At 45.9% G+C, this 13973-nt stretch overlaps 1 protein-coding gene across 1 annotated transcript in view; it reads left to right on the top strand.

Annotated features, from left to right (window-relative positions):
• Positions 1-3589: 3589 nt before the first annotated feature.
• LOC105836456 (cytoplasmic polyadenylation element-binding protein 2) overlaps positions 3590-13973 on the top strand; it is a 135663-nt gene continuing 125279 nt past the window's right edge. The window contains exon 1 of the mRNA XM_012680500.3: positions 3590-5098. Within this exon, the coding sequence (XP_012535954.3) occupies positions 3962-5098 (1137 nt within the window). The 5' untranslated portion in view covers positions 3590-3961. The remainder of the gene's footprint in view (positions 5099-13973) is intronic.

Here is a 13973-nt window from a genome sequence, read left to right as displayed (position 1 = left end):
AACGCCTGCCGCTTATCAAGCGGCTGCCGCTTCGCGACGCTTGGCGTCGATCGTTGCTAGGAACGATCTGAGTCCTCGAAAGTATATAAAGAGCGGGGTTACTCTACGTTTTCTTCTGTGGCAATAATAACACTTCTCTTTCGAAAATTCTCGCAAGTTTTCTTACCCTAATTCCAGAGTAGAATTTAAGAAAGGTTCGATTGAAACTTGAAGACCAAATTTCAGAATCCTACACAAAAAACTGTTTTGCCAAAGTATTATATCTAAAAATTCAGCTAAATACAGATCAGAAAATGATATTGTTGTACTATCAAAATGCCGTGCGACATAAGATAAATTCTGACATAGCTTTTGAACATCTTTCATAATTATTTATTATCTAACTGTTTAATAAAAATCTTTGCAGATTTGGATCGTGATTTACATTAAAAAATACATCAAAATTATACGCTTTCACGTAATTTGACGATTCATCGTGTGAGCCAGGAGATCAGGCAAATTTCGACAACAAGTTGGAATCAGCTGATTGATTGAAACCAATAAACCAACGCCGAAGACATTTGTCTCGAAAGACAACAGACCGAACGGAACGAAGACTTTTAGTATTGAGGAAATAAAGTATGTGCCAATGACATAATAAATATTAATAACAGGCATTACATAGAGCCTTTATGTTCAGCAAAAATTATTTTCAGATTTGTATCTAGCTACTTTTTTAGATGTTTTATGAATTTTGAAGAAGTTTTATTGACTTTTTCTCTCCTTTACTAGAATCCGCAAGAAATACCGAGACCCGATATTTCTTTGATTACAGCTTTATGAAAAATTATTACTTTTACTTGATGTCTTTAAACTTTACAATCAAATATGTTGATAAGCATTTAAATTCCAACTTTTTGTCTGCCTTTAACATTTTGAAATTATTCTCATTTTTAGCTAGCTAATATTATTTCGTCACATATTAACAAAAAGAAATATTATTCCAGAATATAATTTGCCATATTTCTTTTCTATCTGATTATGTCACTTAAAATCAACAATTATATTTTCTTTTTATACAATCTCTTGTAAGGTTAATGAAAATCCATTAATTTTTGATATTAAATCCCGTCGCTCTACTTTTTTGCTCGTAAGTTCCGCAGCTGAAACAACATTCGACAATTTCAGGACACCCCGTATAACTAGAGGGTTGCAAAGAGGGTGGCAGCAGCATGGACGCGTGGTTGTGGAGGGAGACAGGCGTCGCGGTGGTGGTTCCGGTGCGGCCGCGATGGCGGTGGCGACGTCGACGTCAGGGCGCCTGCGTGAGCGGCGACGTCGACGACGACGACAACGACGACGACGACGACCACGAGGTGGAGGACGATCGTAACGTTGGAGTACGGCGGAGACGTAGACGGCACGACTGGCTGTGCCGGAGACGAAGATCGCCGAGTGCGCACGGCTTCATGCGCTGCACGCACGACGACGATACTTATATTCGAGCGGGCTGTGGCATGCCCCGATCCGCGGCGCGGCCGCAGTGCTCCAAAAGTCGGCACGACGCACGAATCGCACCGCTGCGGCGCGCGCGGGCGCGAGAGGCAGACACGACGACGGCGACGAGGACGACGACGACGACGACGACGACGACGCAGCAACAGCAGCAGCAGAAGCGGCAACAACAACAGCGGCAGGAGGAACAGCAGCAGCGACAACGACAGCAGAGGAGAGACCAGAAAGTCGCGTCGTCAAAACGCGCTCTGCTGACTGGAGTTTTTCGGGCCGCCTTCTCCTCCTCCTACTATTTCTCCTTCTCCTCGTTGCACCTCTACCAGCCCTCCTCTCTCGCTCTTCCGTTCCGTTCGGGCTTGAGCGCGAGGGCGTACGCGCGCGACGGAGGAAACTAAGCCGAGACTAGACTTACGGGTGAAACAACAGAGAGAGAGACAAGTGCCACGCTGCGAGGGAAAATGGAGAAAATATGCGAACCGATCGGGAGGAGGCAGCGTTAGATCGTCGTACCTCGTCGTAGAGGAGGTGGGAGAGACCGACGTACGTGTGCGGTCAGAGGTGGTGCACGATACCGCGTGTAGGCGGGGATCCGCGCGTCGTTCGGATCGGCGGAGGTGTGGAAGAGTCGCGCCGCGCGCGATTACCGCAGTGCGCGAATTCGCTCGGTTCCGTTCCGCTCCGATTGTCGTCCGGGTGAAGAGAGAGAAAGAGAGAGAGAGAGAGAGAGAGAGAGACACAGAGTCGTCGTCGCACGCAGTCGAACGCGAGCGCGGTGCGGTGGTAGTAACCCTGACCTGACCCCCCGCGTACTACTACGCTCCTCTCTCGGGCTCCTCGCGCTCGCGTTTTCGCCACACAGTGTCCACGCGAGAGGCTCACGGTGCGTGCGTGCGTGCGTGCGTGCGAACGTGTGTGGGCGCGCGCGTGCAATAAACCACATCGGCGTGAGCGAGCGAACGAGTGAGCCCCCACGTCCACGTCCACGTTCACGTCCGTCCGTGCCGCGTGAGCGTGAGCGTACGTAAAACGGAGCTTATCGGCGATCGATCGATCGCGCGCGCGCGACAGGCCGCGATACGCCGCGGCGCCGATACAACAATCGCCGATCGGTGACGGTGACGCGTCGACGGGGGAGTTTAGCAGTAGCGCACGAGTGTCGTCGGTCCCGCGAGTGCGTGCGCTTCGCGGGGAGCCCCGCTGCCTCGTCCTCTCGTCCTCCTCGGGTGCCATCAGCCACCCTCCTTCGTCCGGGTTCTCTCGGATAGGCTGTAGCAGCCAGAGCGGAGTGACCGCGTCCGCGATCGCCGCGAAGGACGTGAGTCGTTCCACTTGGCCGTCGGGGTGGTGAAAACGTATCGCTATATACACGCGTTCTTCCCTCCCTCTCCGCCTCCCTCTTCTCGTCCTCCAGGCGCCTCCGCCTCCGCCACCGCGATACGATCCGCGGAGCGACCTCGTATAGTAGTCGCGTGTGTGTGATAGTGACGAGCGAAGGGTCGCGCGCGCGCTGCGCTGCGTATTTGGGAGGATTCCAAGTAGTCCAGCGGTGTGCGTCCCCGCCGAGAGAGTGGATCGAAATTATGTTCGCCAGGGGATAGCCCGCGCGTACGCGAACGAGACGAGGCGCACGAGAGAGGCGAGCGAGCGATCGAACGCGGGGGAGGCAGCCAGGAGCAGCGCTTCGTAAACGAGCAGCGCTTCGCGTAGGAGCGCCGCGACGACGATGGCAACGAGCGTCGCCGAGTGAGCTTGGCTCGACTCGACCACCGAGCCAAGAGGATGCCACGGAGACAGGGTCGCTGCCGAATCGTACCGGGGCGACGCGGCATCAGTGGGATTTAGAAGACATCGGAGGACGTGGAAGGAGCATCAGAGAACGAGATTACATACACTCGAAGAAAACATCCCTGAGAAAAAAATAGACCGAGGCGTGAAAGAAATCAGAAAGGTGGAAAATCGGAGACACGAGGGAGAACAGTGACAGGAAAATACAACAGGAACGGACAGAGTGTGTGTGTGTGTGTGAGAGAGAGAGAGAGAGAGAGAGAGAGAGAGAGAGAGAGAGAGAGAGAGAGAGAGAGAGAGAGAGAGAGAGAGAGAGAGAGAGAGAGGAAAGAGGAAGAGGAAAGGAAGATAGGACGCGACGAGGAGAATCACGGCGCGGTGTTGTGGTGGTCTTTCGGTTTCCGGAGTCCTCCGTGGGTGTTTTTACGCGTGCGACCGTGGATCGATAGTTTGTCCCGCGAGCTCGTGCCGGACGGGACGTAGAGTTACGACAGCTAGTTACGACACTACGGGATCCCCTTCGACGACAACGACGACACCCCCGAGCTGCGGCCCGTGGGAAACGAGAAGTAGAGGAAATTTCCGAAGGGGCCTAGCTTCCGCGGGTGCCGATTACCGCGACGCGTAATCGTCAACGTCGGGGAAAGTAGGTGCTCGAACGCGATCGAAAGCGAGGTGATTTATGGGGGATTACAGCAGCGCAACGAGCCTCTTCTCGAATACCCTGACCAGCCAGAAACCTAGCGCGACCACAAGCAACAGCAGTAACGTCAGCGTCAATATAACGACATCCACGATGCAGGACGATCTGCTGATTGAGAAACAAACCACCGGGAAGCCCGCGCCGCTCTCGCCGAGCGGCGCCCTCGACACCGTGGCCGGACAGGACAAGTCCAAGGACGTGATCGAGGCGGAGGGGATCGCTATCACTCCGACAACCCCCTCGGCAACGGAGAAGGACATCACGTGCAGCACGACCTCGTTGCAGGGCTTCGCTGATCCCGGTGGCCGCGTGCCCAGCCTCTGGTCCGCGCCGGACGACGGCGGCCTGCATACCGCCTTACCGGTCAACGGCTCGATCGCCGCCTTTCAAAATTTCCCGACCGGCGGGCCCGGGGGCCTGTTCGCCAGCACCGGCGCCGCCGCCGCCGCCGCAGCAGCCGCCGCCGCGGTTTCGACTGGCACGCGACGCGCTATCACGGCTAGTCACAATTTTCCGCAGCAGCAGCAACAGCAACAGCAGCAGCACGGTAACGCGGCGGGGGCGTCCACCGGCACCAGGCATAGCGGTCTGCAGGTGTCGTCCGCGCAACAACAGCAGCAGCAACAACAACAACAGCAACAGCAGCAGCAGCAGCAGCATCAACAGCAGCAGCAACAGCCCCCGCCGACGTCGCATCCCAGCGTCTACCTGCCCGGCAAGGGATACGCCGCGTGGTCGGGCGGACCGCAGGCCGCTCCGCAGCAATGGGGCGCGGGCCCGCAAGCTGCCGCGGTCGCCAGTCCTGGCCTGTCTCCTTGGAACCGTGGCAGATCTGTGCCCAACCTACCGCCGCTGCACTCATCCTTGCACGCCGCCGCGGCGGTCGCGGCCGCGGCCGGTCTGCAGGGTCGCAAGCCGAGTCCGACGTTCCCGGGGCATCCGGGCCCAGCAGCGGCGGCGGCGGCGGCGCATCCCTCCTGCATCAGCCCGGTCAAATTCCGTCGGAGCACCTCGTATCCCGGCAAGGGCAACATATACCCGCCCCAGCCAGCGCCGACCTTCGAGGTGACCGCTGCCGAGGAGAGGGACCTGCTGCAGCTGCCGCCGTTCCAGCAGGTGAGTGTCTTCAACTGTTACGAAAGTTTGGGAGGCTGGACTGGCTCACGCCAATGGAACTTACGCCGATTTCTAGCCCACCTTTTTATTAATGCGAAATTAATTCGAAAGTTGAAATATTTAATTTGCGGGATATCTGATTTTTACATCTTAAAAATTAATACTCTCGAGCTGCAAACAAGTGAACTGGAGAATGCACACACGTGTGCATTGCCGTTATTGAACGCTTCAATTTATTTATCTCGAGAACGAATCACTTTACGTTAGAATGAATCGCTTTTGTAGAGACAAACAGCTCTGCAACTCTGGTTGAGTGGCGGATTTTCCCGAAGGGATTTTTAACTAACCGATTTTCCTCTTGTCCACGTGAAAAATCAATTGGTTGATTAATGAATAAAAGTTAAAGGTAACATGATCGTTAGCCGACGTTATGATTATCGAGTAAATTAGCAATTCGCGTTTCCCGTATAAAAATATCACGTTGTATTAGCGGATGTGCTGATCATACAGCCAGCTAGATTACGTTCTCTTCTCTGCACGCTATTCGCGTCGATTGGTTGCACAGATCACTGGCGAAAGAAGGGGACTCGGGGAAAGCGACCGCCGTTTGTTGTTTTACTCGACTCGCGGGCACCGATGGCACGGACTCGTTGCCTCGACTTTTTTTTTTTTTTCACAGCCGAGTGGCATCGCGTTATCGATCGCGGTTGAAGCAGGTAGTATAGCCAAGGGTACTCGCTTGTAAAACTGCGCCGGCAATCATGCGGTCGTCTCGCAGGCCGTCGTCGTCGTGGAAGGCGCGCGCGCCACGCTCCGACTTCCGCAGTTTCGCGTTCTTTCGGTATACCGCCATGGCACCGTCACGCACCGCACGCGTTACTCGTGTCACCTCGCGTTATGCAACTGCTCCCCGAAAACGCAAGAGGGATAGAGAGAGAGAGAGAGACTTCGTGCATTTAAATTTAGCCGGTGCAACGGCTGTTTCAGCCGCGCGAACGACGTGACACTGTCGTTTTTAACGGCGCGATAATGTCACACCGGACCTAGACGATCGTAAACGTAAACGCGGCGAGCCGCGGTTACGCCGTGGCGTTATGTAGCGCATTTTCCGTTCCACGCGGCAGTTTTACGCATATGGAATCCGGGTTATCTCTCTCCGCGCGCGAAGCACTCTTGTCGTTTCGCATATCTATCCGCGCGATAACGATATCTCACGTAACGCGAAGCGCGATGGAGAACCCTCGCAGGTTGAGCCCGTACGTCGAAAACGGAGTCCGGGGGTCTTTCACTTTTTAGTATAATCCTCGCGGCACTTTACGCGTTCCGCACATGTGCCATCGCTGCATGTAACGATGCGAATATACATATGTATAGAAAAGGAATAGATAATGGAGTGGCGCGCGGCGAAAATACAGGTCAACTTTTCGTCGATTATATATTTTTCCACGTCTTCGCTCCATTTTCACGTCCGGCGTACAATGACGTTATGTCAGATTTAACTCGATATTGATCTTAAAGCCAGCATTACATACACACACACACACACACACATATATATTTTTTTTGCGATACAGGAAATGAATAAATAATGCCATTTATATTATCCCGGTTTTATACGAAACTTAATGCAAGTAAATTTAAACGAGATCACTGGGTAATACTGTTGATACCGTACTCTTATTGGGTACAATCCAGTTATATTATCATTATTACTTTTATTTATTGTGCCCTTTTGTGACAGGTCTCTCCATTCCATTCGAGGTATTAATAATTTTCCGTAATAATTTTGTGACTAGCAAAATGACGATTGAATAAAGAGAGTTGAAATTAATTTCACGAGGTAGGTCTTTATTAAATTATTAAAAAAATATTTTTCTTTGAGAATTCACAAAATGTGCAGATATGTCATGAAATATAACTTTTACTTTTGTAGCACTTTCAGTAAATGTTAGAAAATGAAAGTCCCTATTTATCATTACTGTCAAATTATACAAAATGTCGATTAATAGACACATTGAATTATATAAGATGACATGCCTGGAAAAAAGGATACAAACATTCGTATTAAAAAATACATGACCACACATCACACTTAAAGCAAGTTATTTTGAGGCTTTTTCACGGTAGATAAAAGTTATCGAGGTTGCCATTAATAATCCATTTCACTTATTTTTTGTTATCTATCTGCGCTATCTGAAACTACTCCGCTGATACTTATTTTGTCGTTCAAGTTTGACCTAATTCCTTTTCGACGTGGTAACTCCGACTGTGTCTAGCAGAAGTTTAAGCTCAGCTATTTTAACCACCACTCGAAAATAGATCTGCATACTATCCGAGAAATGGCGGGTGTCGTCATGCTGTCGTTCAGTCATCTCCGCGTGTACGTCGTCTTAAGATTAATATATTTATGCACAATATATGGCCCTTTTTTCTCATCACAACTCCTCAATCAATAATACTAAATAAGCTTGTAGAGAAATCGTGAAAAAATTGTGGTATAGTAAGACGTATAGTAAGATAATAATAACAAAAAATAGTCATCTAATAATAAAAATATGTCGATATAATATCGTACTATAAATACATCAAAAAATGTAGCATAAACTAAAGACATTCCAACATGCCTTTGTGCTGATGAAGTATCTTAAAAATAATACATATATTTTAATGCTTTCATAAGCGCTAATTAATCGGATTAATCAGACTTTATATAAAGATGTTCCATGTAATTTTCTATCAAGATTTTACTTTTATTGTTTGATGTTGACTATTGCTTTGACATTTTCTTTTTTGGCTGATACACAAAAATTCGGCATTTCGTCAGATTTATATTGGTCACAACTGCGTTCCAAGGAATGAACAGGTGAATTCCGCGTACAGTACGAGATGTTGGTTTATCAGTAGCCTTAACATCATTGATTCGACTGTACGTCGCCGAGTACAATTAGCTCGTACATAAACAAGTCGTGAATATGAGTCGTGCATTGATTCAATTAAATATACCATACCCGTAGTAAAAATTATGGTGTAAAATCTACGCGGCAGCTTCGTCGACAGTATTTCTAAAATTTTAATCATTACCTTAAAAAATACAATTTATCCTATCAAGTTTAGAAGACGCTATAAAACTTTGAAAAAAAAAATATATATATATATTACATAAGTATGTATTACATAACTTGGGTCAAAGATTTTTTATCTTTTTCTAGTTCTGAATAAGGTTCAGATAAAAAAAAAAGCACAATTGAGGCACTGCAATTTTTATAAGATATAATCCTTTATTCATGCAGTCAAATTAGCATTACGTTATCTGAAATATAGCTATATCGGTTGATAGTGACATATGAAACGGTACGTTGTGGCCAATAATAATAGATATTAATGGGAGGAAATATGAGAAAAGGAAAAGAGGCCACTGTCGTTCGTTCGTCAATTTTCCGATTTTTCGCCGCGCTTTCCCGATTCGCCTTGCGATACGAGTGTGTTCGAGCGGTCGATGAATAATACACGGGCACAAGTGTGTCGCGGATTAGAAGTCGCGCGCGCACGCGCCCAGGTAATGCGGCAAAAGCGTCTAACAGAGCGAAGAAATACCCAAGCTCGAAGTCCGATAACTCATTGCTCGTCATTCACCTTGAGAGGGGAATCGGAGCACGTGCAGTAGGTCGTCTGGCCGATACGTCGAGGGGACCAGTGGATACCGATATCGTGCTTGTGTGCGTGGCGTGCGCCTACCCGCTTACACACGATCGCAATCTCGCGCACGTCGAGAGAGAGAGAGAGAGAGAAAAAAAAAGAAAAATCGTAACGTAGCGGATACGCGTAGAGATAACGATTTTTTACTACGCCGTCGCAGTCGCGGCTCGCTCTTTTCCTCGTTGCACGACACGCCGTTACAAAACGCGCGATTTCACTATCGAAATAAGTCGGACGAAACGCGAGGAAACGGGGTGCCCCGGTCGCGTTTCCCGTTTCAATAGGCATTTTTTATTTAATTTTATCGTACAAATAACCGAAATAAACCGTGTATGAAACGCTTATGAAACGTGAATCACGTACGGGCGGACATTGGTGTCGCCGATCATTGGAAAAAGGGGAAGAGAAGCAATATGCCGCGCGAAGGTCGTCCTCGCCCCGGGGTCGAAATTGATCTCCGATAGATCGAAGGTGCGAGGCTAATTTTACTCCACATACATGCGGTTAGAAGAAACACGAAAAGACTTTCTTGGGGAAAACTTTTTATCCGCATGCAGCAGGCCGACGGCAATCGCTTTCAAAGTACTTCGTGTGCATTCTGCCGAACGAATTTAAAGAACTTTGCCTACGCTGCTCGTCATTAAACTTCTCGCATTTCCCTTTTGTCTGTGGGATCTTGTCATCGGGTTCGGAGGAAATTTTTCTCAAAAACATCGAAACATTAATACTTACTTCAGAATTTGATTTTTGAGATAAGACAGTGGATTTCGAAGAATTACGATAAAAATTTTTTTAAGTTAATTTGTAAAAACTTCGAACTTATATAAGACATTTACTCTTTATACAATCTTGCACGAAGAGAAAGAGCCCGTTATTACAATGCTATATTTCAAATTAAAAGTTAAAAAGTCGTGAAACGAAATATGACGTGCAATTTCATTTTTAGTAAGAAATGATTTATTATGGTATAACTTTTCTCTTCTATTTTCGTATACATGTGACCTTAATTTTATATTTTAATTTCACTTTTACATGCCGCGTTCTCGATATGAACACTGTCCCCCCACTGATATAAAGTGTCATATTATTTTAATATAACGAATAGTACTCGAAACATGTCCCAGATTCGTTTTCCAGATAATATTTTATTCTCGCATTTGAATTAATAAGTTAATTATTCTTGGAGGACTGAATGCGGCAGAGAACAATAGCCTTTAATTAAATACAATATCTATCACGCATTTTTTTAATGATTGTATGATTGTATTATATGAAGGTGAGGTCGCATGTTCGTATATAACCGAAATATTAAACCGACATGCTTTACGTGACTCTCAACGCAACTTAAAAAAAAAAGCAACCATGGTATGCATAGCATGTCGGTTGGACGTGTTAATTGCGTTATGCTCTCTGACAACACAATGCAAATTTGTCCTTGAAGTAAGTACTAACCGAGGGTAAGACAAGCTGTCCCTATATGGTGGCTGAAGCAGACTTACATTCATCTATTGTTTCAATAATTCTTAAATAATTTTCGAATTGATAAATCGAGAATCTGATCAAGAATTTAGTCTTTAGTCATTTGCCTTTGATCGAATATATTATAGAAAAAAAATTCGTTCTTTTTATTTGATAAGATTAAAATATTCTTATCCGTTTCTTGCTGATGAAGAACAGACGATACATGCACGTAAGATAATATCGTGAAAATTAGATATGATTCAACTGGATATTTCGAAAAATGCCTTTATGCAGAATTTATTCAATTTTTTCTGCCTTTGAAACAAACGTCGGGAAACTAAGGACGAGAAGTTGAAGAAGAAAATTTTTCGAGCGTGCCATTCCATTATGCCGTCTAGATGTTAACCTAATTTAACCACCGTCCTATTTGAATTCCGGACTGCGCCGGTGCGAAGTGACCCAGTGCGGGGGTTTATAGGTTACTCCGGTTCCCTGCGATATAGATTTTTCGCGCGGGGTGCGTCCTACCGCATAGCAGTTCACCTCCATGTTCGCTCGTATGTTTTCTTGGGCAAGACTTTATACGCACTTACGAGAAACGCACGATTATTTGGTCTTGCTGCTTCGTAACGTCAAGAAACGCATGCAAATAAACAGCTGCAACATCTATCAAGAGAGTTATGATATTTCCGTGAAAATTATTTCTTTTTATAAGTTTAAAGGGTGAAACTGGCGACTGTGCGAATTTCTTTGTAGAATTAGCAGCCGTAATCTGGGGATATATGGGACGTCCATAACAAATCAATTTTAGTGGAAAGTCTAGAAACAATTTAGATCTTTGTCGTACGGATTTTTCTTTTAATTCTCGATTTAAAAAACTGAACGCGATCGCACCGAATAAAACGCGTGGCATGAGACAAAAGAAATGGAACAGGACGTTCATGCGCGATTGTCTTTTGACATCCGTGATATTTGCCTTGATAATGGATCGATTTTAGCGGTGATGGTCTCATATCGACAGATTATTGCATACGCATATTTCACCGAGACTGCTCGTGCCTTATGTAATGAAATGCGGCTAACCGCTTGCACAGACACGGTGGCCGACCAGTATCGAGCGTGGGGAATTACGCTGGCTGTTTACCCAGGTCTTCCAGTTACATCCTGACGTTTAACTCGATTCGTTCGATAGGTTACGTAATTTTGTTGGCCCGATCCGTTTACCGCAAAGGTACGTTGCGAGCAACTAGGCACGCTGGCATTTCCTGCTGCTGGCGCAAACATGATTTTTTGATAACACGAAGCAGCCAAGATGGTATCAGTCCGTCGCGATATGACGTTGTGCGCGATTGCATTCGCAAATCCGAACAATACACGCAAGAAAATCTTATATTATTATATAAAGCGTTTTGAATAAATCTGCTACTATTAAGGAGACATATATAAGCGGATCAAAGTTTAACTTTATTTTAACGAATTTTTTGAGAAAAATTTACGGTGACCATTATTGCTTCCTTAGAACACATTAAAAAGCAAAGTGGCACTTTATAAAGTTGAAACATAGCTCCAGTGTTTAAATAGCCACTTCTCAAAAGATTACGTTTGAATAAAATGGTAGCTGGTTAAAGTCAACATGGGTTTTACTTTATAACGTTTTGGTCGTTTGTTGGCTGCGACAAAAAACTGAATATTGTAAAAAATTCTACGTCAAATATTACTTTGTAGCTAGATAGATCGAGCTCTTTAAAATATAGTGTCATGCATTTTTAAAAACATAATTTAAGAAAACTTGAATAGTAACACTATCTTATATTACTGTTTAATAAAATTTAAATGTCAAATAAAGAAAAGTATGATCTTTATAACAGGGAATACACATAATTTTTATCTCGTTTTATTTTCTATAAGAAATTCGCAAAGTTAAGCTCTTATTTTGACCCGTCTAAATGTAGATAACTCTTTAAGTTATAATATTTAAATTTAAAAAGATATGTAAAACCTCTAAAATATACTTGCCTTTTATAAAAGTTTTAAATTTCTTTTAGAAGGAACTTTTAGATCTTTGAGTTATTCCGAAGACATCTTTCTGCTAATTATATTAGAATGCGAAACTAAAAGTCATTTGCTGAGACAATTGAAATTAATCAAGCTCTGTCAACGACCCATTTCCTTTTGCTTTACGGTAAAGCGAGAGAACAACTTTAATTTTCTATTGTTATGTGTGTACTTTAGCTAACGAACCAGACCAAAAATATAAAATCATTTTTATAAGCATATCTTTAAAATAAAAAACTTGCAGATCTCTTTGTCTCTCGTAAATTAATAGGAAAAGTCTTACGATAGAGAGTCGAATGATCACAGATTACCATTCTGGATCAGTTTCTGGCATCACATTCTAAATATTCCGGCCGTGCATTAGGCAGTGAGCCTAAACTAGCAAGAGCAGAATTATTGTTCGCAACGAGAGCCGATAGTACAACGGTGCACATTCTCCACCCTTTGTCCGCCATCACAGCACGCCGATGTTGCCGCCTCTGTGTGTGTTTCTCCACGCCACCCCCTCTCTTGTCCGCGAGCTCCGCTCCATGGAGGTGACCTACTTCGCGCTAGCCGGCTGGAACCATTGCTTCCGCACACGCCTCGGGATTCAGGTTATATTGCACCCTCTCCGCGTGCCATCCGCACCCTCCGCTCGCGTTTGCGGGGAGGACTTCGCACGCCGCGTAATCGGATCGGCTAACGGGTGACACGATTACGGTCATAAAGCGACAGAAGAATATGACCGTGGGTAGATCGAATTTTTCATTGACGCTTGATTTTTAAACTTTGAAAGCTGCCATGAGGCTGCCGATTCTTGCCTATGGACTCTTAATCTTTTATCAGCTAATTCTTTAATCCTTTGCCCCCTTAACGAACACTGATATTAGTGCATGATTAATAGAAGTGGCAGATGCAATCGATTTTCCGTGTGCGACATGACCCTTTTGAAATTACAACTGTGGGATCAGCTAAATTAATTACCCCTATGCTACGTGCACGTGGGGCAAGCATGACGTAATAAAGTAACGTCTATTCCGGTATCAGATGTCGTAATATGCGAGCAAGACAATATACAATCGTAATGTTCCGCAACAGACACTGACAAAATATCGTGACTCGCAGCTTGAATTCTTCGTTCCATTTTATCCCAGGCGATGTAATACATTCTCGCTCTCTCGCGTTATTATTTCTCCCCTCCTTCCGCCAGCCACCCTACCTTTCCTCCCTTTGTAACGACGATGGTGTTGTGCCCGACATAATAATTACTCGTCGCGTTCGGCTCCTTTGGATAATGGATATTCCGGGCTACTGTCACAATGAGGACGCGACCACCCTCCTCTCCTCACGGCCCAAATGCGGGGCGCAGTCGCGCGCGCGTGTAAACGCATGTAAAATAGCGCAGACGAGCGTCGCGAGGGTGGAATATAAACATGTCGTGTCGCGCCGTCAGGCCGAAAGAAAAGGGGACTGCACAAAAGGTGGCGGAAGATAGTCGCGATGGGATGGGGGCATTCGCGTCTAGACCAAACGGGTACACGACGAAAAACGCGGAACTTAAAGGCGCCTGCATATACACCTGAATACCCATCCGTCCTCGCTTCAAGCGGTTCTCCCCTTTTTACGTTTCTCCCCTTTTAGTTCCCCTTTCTAGTTCGCCTAAGTTCTCCCGGCCTTTATT

This window comes from Monomorium pharaonis, chromosome 1 (genome assembly GCF_013373865.1).
Source record: "Monomorium pharaonis isolate MP-MQ-018 chromosome 1, ASM1337386v2, whole genome shotgun sequence".
In the NCBI taxonomy this organism is placed as follows: domain Eukaryota; kingdom Metazoa; phylum Arthropoda; class Insecta; order Hymenoptera; family Formicidae; genus Monomorium; species Monomorium pharaonis.
This window is presented reverse-complemented; position numbering and strand designations above follow the sequence as displayed.